This window comes from Pinus tabuliformis, chromosome 9 (assembly GCF_031772625.1).
Source record: "Pinus tabuliformis cultivar Carrire ecotype Pingquan chromosome 9, CPIR1, whole genome shotgun sequence".
NCBI lineage: Eukaryota > Viridiplantae > Streptophyta > Pinopsida > Pinales > Pinaceae > Pinus > Pinus tabuliformis.
In genome coordinates, this window is record NC_142307.1 from 707,545,991 (window position 1) to 707,561,698 (window position 15,708).

General features: G+C 36.8%; 1 protein-coding gene across 1 annotated transcript; it reads right to left on the reverse strand.

The window, feature by feature from the left end:
* Positions 1-236: 236 nt before the first annotated feature.
* On the reverse strand, positions 237-1,145 carry LOC149150652 (uncharacterized). Its single transcript, XM_089442888.1, has one exon. It carries the CDS (start codon positions 1,143-1,145, stop codon positions 237-239), a length of 909 nt encoding a protein of 302 aa, XP_089299014.1.
* Positions 1,146-15,708: the final 14,563 nt, after the last annotated feature.

A 15,708-nucleotide genomic window follows, 5' to 3' on the forward strand; every position in this document is an offset into this window, starting at 1 on the left:
ATAGTTAATAATAATTTTAAATTAATAAATTTTTTTTTTTCCAGAAGGAAAAGCATGATAGTTTTATGTTAAGTTAATGTAAAGATCTACATTGTATACATATGTGAGTGGCAGTTCATATCAGGAGGAACTGAAGAGGAGACATACGGCAATAAACTCAGAGAGTGTTTACAGATAAAGGTTCCATATGAAGATGAGCATATTTGACATAAAAACAGAAAAAAGGTAGATGATGCCTATGAACCTGATATAGCATCAAAACAGGAGCAAATACTTTGCATAATGTCTGAGAAAGGGATCTTTGAATCTCTGAAGATTTTTTGATTCCGCCACTTCCAGGCAAGCCATAAGGTGATAATGAGGATGGGGCGCCTTTTCGCGCATTGTGAGCACCACCAATTGAAGGCTGCATGAACAGAGTCAAAAACATTGTGAGGAAAATCAAAAGAAATGGCGAGTTCATACCAGATTTTCTGAGTAGTATTACACTGAAAGAACATATGTAAGTTTGTCTCTTCCTCAGTCTCACACATAGAGCAACTACTGGGGCCATGCCAACGTCTTTTCTGAAGATTGTCCCAGGAGAGATTACGGTTATTAAAAACCAGCCATGCAAACAGGATCATTTTGAGAGGGCATCCTGTTTTCCAAAAAACAGCTGGGAAGATAGGAGGAGATATTGTAATTTGTGAGCAAATGAGAGTAGAGTAAATGTCTTTTGCTGTAGGATCCATCGAGCATTTTGAGAACCAGGAGAGATGATCAGGGGAGCCACTGCGAGTGATTCCACAGTCCCGTAGAGCAGCCGAGAACAGGTTCCATGTAAGGTGAAGATCAATCGGCAGGCCGATGACATCCGCAACCTTCCATGAGGGGGAGAGGCCAGACCATTCTGTTATGAGTCGATCCCATGTGAAGATACCCAATCTGTGCAGAGCAAATAACAGTACATCTGGGAAGGAAAAATCAAGTCTGCAGGCAATAGGGTCAATGCCAATATAAATCATGTTACCAGTAAAAATCCTCCATCTTAATCTTGACAGAAAGAATTTGTCAACTCTTTTGAAACTTAACCAGATTGTCGATCCTGTGCTAATGCCGATGGCTTCAATCCTGTACCAGTATTCAATGCATTTTCCCTTCATGTATTTTTGCCTGATCAGTTCGCTCCATGGGCCAACCCCGAAGATCCCTCGCTAGAGAGATTTGCATAGGAGGGCGTTGCCAAAATCCCTCAGATTCTTTAAGCCCCATCCGCCCATAATTTTTGGCAGAGAGATTCACTCCATCCTGGACAGATGGAACTTCTTCTGTTCCGGAGAGCCGCCAAAAATGAAATTTGTTGAGATCGTTGTCATTTTGTTGATAATACTTGTAGGAATGAAGAAAAGGTGCGCCCAAAAAACAGCTAGCTGCATTAAGACAGTTTGAGTAAGGATGACCCTGCCCGCCATGGAGAGACTTATGTATTGCCATGAAGAGATTTTCTTGAAGAATCTGTCTGTCAGCCACAGCCAGTCCAGTTTGTTATACATGCCATGCTTGAGCGAGGAATGTTCAATACCGAAAAGATTGGATATCCATATGACAGTCTCCAGGTCAACATCGTTATGATATAGAACAGACTTTTCCTTGTTAATAGCGAGGCCAGTAGCACATTGAAATATGTCCATAATGACTTTTAAACAGCTCCATGATGATCGATAAAGCATTGCAAATAAAATAACATCGTCCACGAACAGGTTGTGGGATGTGTAGATGTGCCTACAGATTTTAATGGGTTTACAATTGCCACCATCAACTGCGTTATTAATATGGATGCTCAACAAATTCATAGCCAAAATGAACATAAGGGGCGAAAGTGGACAGCCCTGTCGCAGACCCCCTTAGGCTTGGAAGAAATGTGTGGGAAAACCATTAACAATAACCGCATAATTGACATTCTCGATGCATGCCATCACCCATCGAATGTTTTTTGCATTGATTCCAATCTTTGCATGGAGGCACTCCATAAATCCCCAGTCTAAGCAATCGAAGGCTTTCCGCAGGTTGATCTTCATGATAGCTACCGGCAGGTTTTTTGCATACATGGTGGACAGGCATTCCTGTGTGATAGCAACCGCATCCAAGATATTTCGGCCATGCAGGAACGCGTACTGATCCCTGGTTAAAAAGGAAGCCAGATTCCCTTTTAGTCGCTCAGCAATGATCTTTGTAATAATCTTGTATGATATATTACACAAGGATATTGGTCAGAAATCGTTAAACATTTCCGGATCATCCTTTTTAGGGATGAGGGCGATCAGCGTTGAGGAGGTGATGTGGTGAATATGACCGGACATCCTCGTGGCCTCCACCATGCGTAATAGGTCATGCTTTATGAGCTCATAGAAGTGAGTGAGGAATTCAATTGTCCAGCCATCCGGCCCAGGACTTTTTTCTTTCTTGAAGGATTTCAGGACCCGGAGAAGTTCCTCTTCTGTCACAGGCTTGTACAGCATCTCGTTGTCTGCGTCATTGAACATTTGGGGAGTCGGTTCTATACCCCACAGAATGTCGTGGAAAGCAGCATCATGTCTTCTGTTGTACTGCTTCCTGAAAAAGTTGACAGCCTCCCAGGATATGTCTTGCTGAGAAACAAAGGAGTCACCTTTTTCATTTTTTATATTCTAGATGTGGTTCTTTTCACGCCGAGCACTTGCATACTTATGGAAGAACCTTGTATTTTTGTCACCTTCATGAAGCCACGAAACTCTGCTTTTAAGCCGCCAGAAAGTTTCTTCTTGTTTGAGGAGCTCAAATTTTTTCCTTTCAAGGACGTGTATTTTGCATTTCATGGAAAAAGAGAGGATAGAAGCATCTACAATATTCAGAATGTGGTCCAATTCCCGTTGAATAGATTTTAGCAGCATTTTATCTTCTGCCTTTTTCCACATCTCCCAATTCTTTATGGTCCTCTGAATAATAGCCATTTTTTCGCGGAAGGTTAGGAAAGGCGAAGTAGCCGAATGAGCAGACATTTGTTTCCAAGCTTTAACAATGAGCTCATTGAAGGCTGGATCCAGTAGGAAAGATCGATTGAACTTAAAAGGATATCCTTTTTGATACCCCTTCTCGGTCCAGGAAAGCATTATCGGTCTATGGTCTGATACTAAAATATTCTCTACAGAAGACCGAGGCATGCCAAGTTTGTCTATGAGGCTGACATGTACCAGAAAGCGATCAATCCGTTTTGCGATGTATGCCATATCAGACCTGCCATTGGACCAAGTAGGCTTCATTTCTTCAGGGATAACGTCCACCAAGTTTTTATTTAAAAGATGGTTCTTTATGCAATCTGCAAGTGAGTCTGTTTTCCTGCATTGCCCCCAGCACTCATCAGGGCTCAAAGTAAAATTTAAATCACCAGCAATAATTAGTTGATCTACGTCAAGAAATTCTGAGGTAAAAAGTCTTCCCCAGAACGGAGCTCTATTTTTGTAGGGTGCATAGATATTAAGGACATTGATAGGGGAATCTTTCCCTCTGATGGAGGCAGAAATGATAATCCCTGCAAAGCATTTGAATGCTTTAGCTCTGACCCCAGCAGGGTCCCATAGAGTCGCTAAACTTCCCAATAACCCATTTGCCTCCGTGGCTACCATATACTAGGATGGCAACATCTTCCTGAAATAAGAGATAGATGCCTCGCAGCTATGCATTGTTTCTTGAATGAGAATGATCCCAGGTCTAGAGAGATGGAAAAAACTCTTCAGCGTCAGAAATTTGGGGTCAACGCCCAGACCCCTGATATTGATGGATATGATGTGAGTCATTTAGCTAACCGATCAACCCCCCATGCTCTAAGAGGCTAAGGTTCCGGAAGACCATAAATAGGAACTCCGGTTAAAGATAGATTTTTGACCCCACTTTCGGAAGCAGTGGTTATCCCTCTGAAGTGTCTACTGCCCCCACGGGACTTTTTCCAAACAGTAATATTTTTCCCCGATTCCGGGTTAATGAGAGTCTGGGCCTATAGCCTGGGTTTATGAATGGTAAGGGGTTCAAGTTCAAGAGATTTCCTACTGAGAAGGAAGTCCAGATCGCTATCAGATTGATTGGTAGGTGAGGAGATGGGGGAATTAACAGGGGTGACAGATATGCAGGGGGCTTTTCCTTTAGACAGGGAAGATAGATTTTTATCAGGTGAAGGGGGGGAGGATGAGATAGGGATAGGGATAGGTCCAAAATAGAAATCAGTTGCAAGTAGGGGAGCAGGGGAAGGGACCGCATCCTCGTTATGAGGTTCAGGGATAGGGCGGCATTGGAAAGCTGGGGTGCTGTCAGGGACGCTACCAGGCGTAGACATGAGGGAAGGATCCCGTGTGGGAACCTTTGAGATAGGTGGATGAAGAGGATGATCTTCCAGAAGGTCAGTGGAATAGAAGCTGGCCGATGGAGGAAATCGATGAAACTTCTGCTGGAGGAGCCTGTTTTTGTAGCGCTTTCGCCCTGGACAGCTATTGATCAGATGGCCTGTCAAGTGGCATGCAGCACATCGAAATGGAATGCCCCAGAAATCCAGTCTCTGCTTTATTATTTGATCCCTCTAGGCAATTTCAATATATTCAGGGAAGCCCCCTCTGTAGAATTTTTCTATAAGGATCCAAGCAATCCCTTTATCCTTTTCGCTGAGTTTAACTACTCAAAACTCATTTTAACGATTTTCCTTGAGTGTCTTAATATGGAGAAAGGGAGATAGCAGAAATCTAAAAAAAACACAGTAAAGTCAGTTTTGTGGCCAGCATTCTCGAAAAACAGAAAACTTCATGTACGGATTTGATTCATCTAACGTTATGTTGTTTTTCGAATTTTATTGAACTTGGAAAGATTTAGTTGGGGTCAAAATGGCGATCAATGGAATTCGAAGGTATGCATTTACTAATATTTTTGTGTTTTTTCCAATTTATATATAAATTTCCAAATAATTTTTATAAAGATGAATTACTGGCTTATGGAGTGCGAGAGATTGCGTGAAGAACTGTTGTTGTGCATCGATGAAGAGTGTTCGGGTAATGGTGATCTCCATCCGAAAATGAGTGTCTGCAGAGGAAATCGGAGGAGTGGCGGAGCCTTCTATCGAGAAGGGGACGGTGGTGGGTTTAATGGGTCCCAACAGTAAATCCACATTCCTTAGGTCATTGAACAGCTTTGCCAACCATCGGTTGCTCATCCTTTTAAGCTAGAAGGAGAGCATTTATATTATGATGCTTCCTCTGGTCATCCGACCAGGTTGGCACGCAGGTTTTGAGATGTACCTCTCGCTACATTCCGAGAAAGGGAAAAGGTAAGAAGTCATTGTAGGCACCGGAACTGGACAAACTCTGAACTCTTTCCGGCATCCAGATCACCCAAAATGGGTAAGATGGAGACTAAACACATTAAAAGCCTTGGCCGCTGCCAAGTTACTTTCTCCAAACAGAAGAACTGGTTGCTATTAGGCATATGATTGGAGATAAACTTTTTATAATTTTGATGGGAGATAAAAATAAATAAATAAATAAAAATAATTCTGTAAATGTTATTAAGTCGAAATAAAAATGGTTTTATATCAATTTTTTTTTACTTTATATGTGTTTAAATAATTACAATATATTTAATAAAAGTGAAGTCATTTGTTCAGAAAATGAGTGTTAGTTAAAGGAATATTACTTCATTTTTAAGTTGAGAAAAGTTAAATCTGTGAATAAAAATATAATAATTGTAAATTTTTCATAAAAATTTTTATTTTCTATTTAAATATTAAATTAAATTTTTTGATATCTTATTTTATGATTTTTAGTAAGTAAATATTTTTAATATTTAGTATAATAGTAGAATTTTTCTATGCAAATAATGACTCGTTATTTATATATTTTTAAAGTTGTTTGTTTTTTTAAATAGTGTTTAGAAGACAAAAGTGATATTTGATATGCTTGCATGAGTTTGGTCTGGTCTCGTGGCCAGCAGACGGTCTGCTAAGTCATTCGTGCCGCTGTGCAAGTCACAAGTTCAAGTCTCATCTTACCCGAAGGCTGTGCTTGCAGGTGGTGCGATTCCTTCTAGTAGTTATGGCAGCCCATGGGATTTGAATTCGACCCCCTGATTCCCCTAGTCAACAAAAAAAAAGTGATAGTTATACGTGCAAGGAATTACAAAATTTAAAAATAAAATTTAGAAAAAATAAATAAATAAATAAATAAAAAAGAAAAAGAAAGAAAGAAAAGAAAAGAAAAAGAAGTTATTTTCTATATATATATATATATATATATATATATATTTCAAAAGACTTTATATTAAAATAAAATCCCTAAATCTTATTCATATAATAATCTTATTTTTTTATAAGAAGTTTTGCTTCCTATTTAAATATTTTAATAATGTTTTGATATTTTATTTTATGAACCATAATAAATTGTTTATGAGTGTTAGTTAAAGGAAAATTACTTCATTTAAGTTGAGAAAAGGTTAAAAAGTTATTTTCATTATAATTATATATATATATATATATATATATATATATATATATATATATATATATATATAGATATTTCAAAAGACTTTATATTAAAATAAAATCCCTAAATCTTATTCATATAATAATCTTATTTTTTTATAAGAAGTTTTGCTTCCTATTTAAATATTTTAATAATGTTTTGATATTTTATTTTATGAACCATAATAAATTGTTTATGAGTGTTAGTTAAAGGAAAATTACTTCATTTAAGTTGAGAAAAGGTTAAAAAGTTATTTTATATATATATATATATATATATATATATATATATATATATATATATATATATATTCAAAAGAATTTATATTAAAATAAAATCCCTAAATCTTATTGATACTAAATCAAGAATAATTATTTTGAAGAATATTTTCCTATAATAATCCTTTTTTTTTATAAGAAGTTTTACTTTCTATTTAAATATTTTAATAATGTTTTTGATATTTTATTTTATGAACCATAATAAATTGTTTATGAGTGTTAGTTAAAGGAAAATTAAGTTGAGAAAGGTTAAAAATGTGAGTAGAAATATAATAATCCTAATTTTTCATTAAAAAAAAAATTACTTTCTATTTAAATATTTTAATAATTTTTTTGATATTTTATTTTATGATTTTTAGTAAGAAAATATTTTTAATATTTAGTATAATAGTAGAATTTTTCCGGGCAAATAGTGACTTGTTATTTATTATATTTTTAAATTTGTTTGTTTTTCTAAATAGTGCTTAAGAGAAAAAAATGATGATTGATATGTGCAAGGAATTACAAAATTGAAAGATAAATTTTATTTAAAAAAAAAGATTAATTTTCATTATATATATTTTTCAAAAAACTTTGTATTAAAAAAAAATCCCTAAATCTTATGGTTACTAGATCAATAATAATTATTTTGAAGTTTATTTTCATATAATAATCCTAATTTTTCATAAAAAGTTTACTTTCTATTTAATGATGATATATTTTAATAAAAAAATTTATATTTTATTTTATGATTTTTAGTAAGTGCATATTTTTAGTATTTAGTATAATAATAGAATTTTTGTGAGCAAATAATAACTTGTTATTTATTATATATTTACTAAATCAAAAATAATTATTTTGAAGTTTATTTTCCTATAATAATCTTAATTTTTTCATAAAAGGTTTACTTTCTATTTAAATATTTTAATAAAATTTTTGATATTTTATTTTATGATTTTTAGTAAGTGAAGATCCTTAATATTTAGTATAATAGTAGAATTTTTTTGGTCAAATAATGACATGTTATTTATTATATTTTTAAAGATGTTTGTGAAGTGACATCATAAACTCAAGCACATCTACTATAGTCCCTCCACAATGTGGTTAATGTTAATCATTTCAAACCCTATGTCATTTAGATTTGCCTTGCCAGCATTGCCTCTACAATGTGGTTAATGTTAATCATCTCAAGCCCTATGAACCTCCTATGGTTAATGTTAATCATCTCAAGCCCTATGAACCTCCTATTCTTGAAGAGGAAGCTCACATTTCCCACCCACCTCATAAAATTTTGGATTTTCAATACTTGTTGGAGGAAGACACACTACTAAACCTATAGCATTAGACTGCCACGTATCTTGTTTGGCACCAAAGACAACTTCGTTCTTAGGAAAAACGGTTGTCTCAGGTTACTTTTGATCAATAGCTTCCTGCGCCCTGTTCAAGTTCCTTCAGCTCCTTTATTAACTGCATATTTTCTTGCCGATTTCTCGTCTCTTGTAACCTCTGCCACTTCACTTTCTTTCTCATGACATAACCATATTTCTGGTCCATCTCATTTCTCTACAACATTTCCATTAATACTTTAAACTGAACTGCTATCTTAGCCATTTCTTTATCGTAATCTTCGTCACTCATTCTCATGTCATTTACCTTGGCATCTTTCTTCTTTTGTCCTCTGTTGTGATCTCTTTCAGAACCTCTGCTGTGAGTGTCGCTAGTCATCATCCTTTCCATCTCTATAAGTACCTCTCACTTCAATATGAGTTGTGCAAGCCTCTACAACAGCAAATCTTCCCTGTTGCCACTTACCACACCAAGCTCTCCTTTGGACTTGGTCTTTTGGAAAGTATTGGTCCTCTGTCTGGAACCACCTTGAGCATTTTCTTCTGCTCCTTCTAGGCTTCAACTTATCTACACTTCTAAAAACGCAACTATCCTCTCACAATGAAATACTTAGTTCTTACCACCTCTTCTTTCACTTAGAAACTTTTACTAGCTTCCTTCATTCCCTAGCAATTCTACCCACATCCTCTATGGAATTTCCCTTATGATCTTCTTATGAGTTGCAATAATACCTCTGTAGTAACAAGTCTCCTTCTTGCTACATATGCCTCACTAAGCTTCTCTCCTCTAATCTCATTCTGTTAGCATTTCTCTGGTTCTTTCCTCTGGAACCAATTGTGCACTTCTTGCTCTAGGTTGTTGCAATCTTCTCACCTTCTTATGATGCTACATGTGCATCAATGTAAAGACCACAAACTCTCCAATCTTCAAATCAAATTAAAGTAAAAACATATCATCTCACCTTCAAGATCTCTATTTGATCTTGTCCCCCCATTCACCTGCACTTTGAATGGACTGTTCTTTTAACCAGCCTTTAATTTTATCTTCAAACTCTGCCACTCTTCAAGAACTTGCAAGAGTCCCTCTTACAGTTTAACTACTGTAATCCTGCTCCAAAATTTCACTTATTCAATTTCTGCTAATCATTAAATAAACTTGCATACCATCACCTATCTTCGGGATCTCACCACTCCTGCAAATCTGTTACTGTGCAAATCTTCATGCTTCCACTGTGTGAATTTTCATAATTCAGCTACTATCAATCAGATTTAGAATCTAATTCTTTCTTTTAATCTCCTAGCTTTATCTTGGTGAAGCTCTAACTGTCAGCAACAATTACTCCTTCGCGAGTTTTCTTTCACTGTTTCGTTCTTGCTCTGAGTTCTTCAAAAAATTTACCTATTCCTACTCTAATACGACTTTGATGCAGCGAAGCTGCAACTTAACACATCCCCGAACTTGTGGGCTATGAACCCACAGGAATTTGTTGATTTTTCTATAGTGTAATGATCTCATTCCTCTTACTGAAATCTCCTTCAAATAACTTATCGCAATATCGCAGATCACACCAATCTATGACTCTTCATTGCACTACTAAAATTCCTCTTCTCGCATATCGTACAACTAGACCCCAAATAAAATAAACCCACATCCACAACTTTCTCGGGTCCACTCAGTCCCAAGCCTTATCAGATTCAATCTCCACCATTTGATCGCGCATTTAAATCCAACAGTTGATTATACGACCCGATCAACAAACCCAACCACCAATCCTTTGCTGTTTGATATCGTACATCACAAATCGCTTAAGACCAGGGTTCATTCACTCTTGGAATATTACGATGCGATTCATATCGCACATCGCAAGTCGCTTGAGGCCAAGGTTCGTTCACTCTTGGAATATTGCGATGCGATCCTAATTGGCGATCCTCCACCATTGATCAAGGCCCACTTGATCCAACAATCGAAAGTGATATCGCATGGACTACTTGCACGATGTTTAACCACCCTTCTGGAGCCGATAAATATTATAACTCCTTGGTCTATAAAAGTTCGGGTCTGACTTTGAAGTTAAAGTCTGATCTCTTTATGGCCCGATATTTGTTGGATATCAGAGGCCATCAAATCCTACGGCTTGCGAGTTTTCAATTAGCGCACGGGTTACCAAACAGCTTAGCCCTACAGTTGACTATGACGTAAGAATTTTAAAAGGAGATTGACGGCTAGGATTTAGTGTGGGACTTCAGCTCTGATCCAGCTATTTGTACACTCTTAACCCCTGTAATCGGTGTCACCCAGTTCCATCACCAACTCACCATTCCACTGCTCAAGATTCCTCTTACTCTGAAATCCACTTAATTGCAATTTCACTTCGCTGGGGTTCTACTCTTCCACCAAACTTGGCACTTCCACTAAGTTTCCTTCTCCCCTCCAGATTGACTTGTTACCAAGTTCACCTCTGTCAACTCCTTCCTCCACTTAAACCAGTGTGCCGAGACTTCTATGATTTCTTTATCCTACCATGCAACTAGTGCATATGGATCTTTAAATCCACTCCACTATTAGTTTTTGAACTCCTTCCAATGGAATCACACCGATCTCGAATAACCCTTCTTACATAATCAAGTTCACATTACTTCTCGAACCAACCCCAATAAACTCTCAATCGATTCTCCACCATTATCACTGTTGCATACACATTCATTTATATGTCAAAACTCTCACATCCATTGTTACAGAACCATAGTCAAGCATAGTTACAAGCGTTGTGATATACGCACACAGTCATTTGGGATTTCCTCCTTATTCACAAATACACAGACAAATCCTTCAAATAACCAAACATACAGACAGATCATATACAGATCGTCAACCAATATTAACTCATAAGATATGAAACTTCTATTTGCTAATTAAAATATGTATATACATAACTCAATGGCCTGATTTACACTCAGTTGGCCTTTTTCGTTTTAATGCCCATAGGATCACAATTCAACACTCATGTCTGCTTACTCTCTCACTTACTCTCCCCTTTTAGCCTTTGAGGCTTACAAATTATACACAAAAGGATTCTATTAACCAATTTTGGTTTAGATCCTGAATAATTTCACCTAAATCCTAAATATCATAATCTAATCGCTAAAATCATGAAACTAACTCCTAGTTCCTCTAACTCACACACTATTTTTGAAATCTCTCTTAACGAGAAAATTTCATTACAATATCCTCACTATTATACAACCCTCATAAAAACATAGGAAACTAATTAATTAATCACTCTTTAAGGAATCAAGTCCCTTGAAACACAAAACCCTATGCTTACTAAAATGAAATGGTTTTTCTAAGCATGATGCTCCTGCATCACCACTTTCCTAGAAATTTTACATCTTTATGATAACAAAATTTTAATTTCCTCTTTACGCAACACCTTGACAGAAAAATTATTAATGGAACCAGAGATTGATGACTTAAAATTAAGATAGAGTTCATCAATATTTTTGTTATATGATATGAGAATTAACGGATTATTTGACTATTTAAATCCTTTAAAAGAATATTAGTTTTATTTTTGTTCAAAATCAAGTTCTTTTAGCTATTAAAATATTTGTCATAAAGGATTTTATTCCTAGTAAATTTTAGAGTTAGAAAAGCTATATGTGTATGATGCTCATCCTCGTTTAAAAAGATTTTATTCATGATAAATTTTAGAGTCAGAAAAGCTACATGTCTATGATGCTTGTAGTCATTTAAAAAATAAAAATTTAATATTTAGTTGTATAAGAGATATAAAATATTATATAATCTAAGGCACTCCCACTAAAAACATGAATGCATGTCATTCTATTGGAGCTAAACCATTTCCTTAAGCCCTTACAAAGCTAAACCATTTCCTTAAACCCTTACAAATTAATAAATCTCCAGTATGTAAAATTTACCCAAAAATTTTAACATAAAACAAACTTCATTTTTATTCATAAAAGATTAGTGTTAAAATCATTTTTTTAAATAATAATTTGTTTGAACATTAAAGTATGCAAACAAAAGAATATATTACCCTCATTAATGAGTTGAAAAATAACACATTTCCCTACAAAGTTTCTTAGCATGAATATTTAAATATTCATCCACATATAATTAATGTATAACCATGTATTCACATTTATCAATTATTATTTTTTAATTGTAATAAATTATAAGTGTTTTTTGTTTTTTTTTTTTTTAATTACCTCGCGTTCTCTTCTGAAATCAACTCTCCTCAATTTTACTTTGCACTATTATGTACCCTCAGACTTAATGTTAAATGATTGAACAAAAATCAACCATTAGATTAATAATCAGTTAATAGTTAATAATAATTTTAAATTAATAGTTTTTTTCCTTTCCAGAAGGAAAAGCATGATAGTTTTATGTTAAGTCAATGTAAAGATCTACATTGTATACATATGTGAGTGGCAGTTCATATCAGGAGGAACTGAAGAGGAGACATACGGCAATAAACTCAGAGAGTGTTTACAGATAAAGGTTCCATATGAAGATGAGCATATTTGACATAAAAACAGAAAAAAGGTAGATGATGCCTATGAACCTGATATAGCATCAAAACAGGAGCAAATACTTTGAATAATGTCTAAGAAAGGGATCTTTGAATCTCTGAAGATTTTTTGATTCCGCCACTTCCAGGCAAGCCATAAGGTGATAATGAGGATGGGACGCCTATTCGCGCATTGTGAGCACCACCAATTGAAGGCTGAATGAATAGAGTCAAAAACATTGTGAGGAAAATCAAAAGAAATGGCGAGTTCATACCAGATTTTCTGGGTAGTATTACACTGAAAGAACATATGTAAGTTTGTCTCTTCCTCAGTCTCGCACATAGAGCAACTACTGGGGCCATGCCAACGTCTTTTCTGAAGATTGTCCCAGGAGAGATTACGGTTATTAAAAACCAGCCATGCAAACAGGATCATTTTGGGAGGGCATCCTGTTTTCCAAAAAACAGCTGGGAAGATAGGAGGAGATATTGTAATTTGTGAGAAAATGAGAGTAGAGTAAATGTCTTTTGTTGTAGGATCCATCGAGCATTTTGAGAACCAGGAGAGATGATCAGGGGAGCCACTGCGAGTGATTCCACAATCCCGTAGAGCAGCCGAGAACAGGTTCCATGTAAGGTGAAGATCAATCAGCAGGCCGATGACATCTGCAACCTTCCATGAGGGGGAGAGGCCAGACCATTCTGTTATGAGTCGATCCCATGTGAAGATACCCAATCTGTGCAGAGCAAATAACAGTACATCTAGGAAGGAAAAATCAAGTCTGCAGGCAATAGGGTCAATGCCAATATAAATCATGTTACCAGTAAAAATCCTCCATCTTAATCTTCACAGAAAGAATTTTTCAACTCTTTTGAAACTTAACCAGGTTGTCGATCCTGTGCTAATGCTGATGGCTTCAATCCTGTACCAGTATTCAATGCATTTTCCCTTCATGTATTTTTGCCTGATCAGTTCGCTCCATGGGCCAACCCCAAAGATCCCTCGCCAGAGAGATTTGCATAGGAGGGCGTTGCCAAAATCCCTCAGATTCTTTAAGCCCCATCCGCCCATAATTTTTGGCAGAGAGATTCACTCCATCCTGGACAGATGGAACTTCTTCTGTTCCGGAGAGCCGCCAAAAATGAAATTTGTTGAGATCGTTGTCATTTTGTTGATAATACTTGTAGGAATGAAGAAAAGGTGCGCCCAAAAAACAGCCAGCTGCATTAAGACAGTTTGAGTAAGGATGACCCTGCCCGCCATGGAGAGACTTCTGTATTGCCATGAAGAGATTTTCTTGAAGAATCTGTCTGTCAGCCACAGCCAGTCCAGTTTGTTATACATGCCGTGCTTGAGCGAGGAGTGTTCAATACCGAAAAGGTTGGATATCCATGTGACAGTCTCCAGGTCAACATCGTTATGATATAGAACAGACTTATCCTTGTTAATAGCGAGGCCAGTAGCGCATTGAAATCTGTCCAGAATGACTTTTAAACAGCTCCATGAAGATCGATAAAGCATTGCGAACAAAAGAACATCGTCCACGAACAGGTTGTGGGATGTGTAGATGTGCCTGCAGATTTTTATGGGTTTACAATTGCCCCCGTCAACCGCGTTATTAATATGGATGCTCAACGAATTCATAGCCAAAATAAACATGAGGGGCGAAAGTGGACAGCCCTGCCGCAGACCCCTTTCGGCTTGGAAGAAATGTGAGGGAAAACCATTAACAATAACCGCATAATTGACATTCTCGATGCATGCCATCACCCATCGAATGTTTTTTTCATTGATTCCAATCTTTGCATGGAGGCACTCCATAAATCCCCAGTCTAAGCAATCGAAGGCTTTCCGCAGGTTGATCTTCATGATAGCTACCGACAGGTTTTTTGCATACATGGTGGACAGGCATTCCTGTGTGATAGCAACCGCATCCAAGATATTTTGGCCATGCAGGAACGCGTACTGATCCCTAGTTAAAAAGGAAGCCAGATTCCCTTTTAGTCGCTTAGCAATGATCTTTGTAATAATCTTGTATGATATATTACACAAGGATATTGGTCAGAAATCGTTAAACGTTTCCAGATCATCCTTTTTAGGGATGAGGGCGATCAGCGTTGAGGAGGTGATGTGGTGAATATGACCGGACATCCTCGTGGCCTCCACCATGCGTAATAGGTCATGCTTTATGAGCTCATAGAAGTGAGTGAGGAATTCAATTGTCCAGCCATCCGGCCCAGGACTTTTTTCTTTCTTGAAGGATTTCAGGACCCGGAGAAGTTCCTCTTCTGTCACAGGCTTGTACAGCATCTCGTTGTCTGCGTCATTGAACATTTGGGGAGTCGGTTCTATACCCCACAGAATGTCGTGGAAAGCAGCATCATGTCTTCTGTTGTACTGCTTCCTGAAAAAGTTGACAGCCTCCCAGGATATGTCTTGCTGAGAAACAAAGGAGTCACCTTTTTCATTTTTTATATTCTAGATGTGGTTCTTTTCACGCCGAGCACTTGCATACTTATGGAAGAACCTTGTATTTTTGTCACCTTCATGAAGCCACGAAACTCTGCTTTTAAGCCGCCAGAAAGTTTCTTCTTGTTTGAGGAGCTCAAATTTTTTCCTTTCAAGGACGTGTATTTTGCATTTCATGGAAAAAGAGAGGATAGAAGCATCTACAATACTCAGAATGTGGTCCAATTCCCGTTGAATAGATTTTAGCAGCATTTTATCTTCAGCCTTTTTCCACATCTCCCAATTCTTTATGGTCCTCTGAATAATAGCCATTTTTTCGCGGAAGGTTAGGAAAGGCGAAGTAGCCGAATGAGCAGACATCTGTTTCCAAGCTTTAACAATGAGCTCATTGAAGGCTGGATCCAGTAGGAAAGATCGATTGAACTTAAAAGGATATCCTTTTTGATACCCCTTCTCGGTCCAGGAAAGCATTATCGGTCTATGGTCTGATACTAAAATATTCTCTACAGAAGACCGAGGCATGCCAAGTTTGTCTATGAGGCTGACATGTACCAGAAAGCGATCAATCCGTTTTGTGATGTATGC

Excerpts from the sequence above, each read along its gene's own strand:
- LOC149150652 (XM_089442888.1), bottom strand. The coding sequence starts at position 1,145 with ATGAAGGGAAAATGCATTGAATACTGGTACAGGATTGAAGCCATCGGC.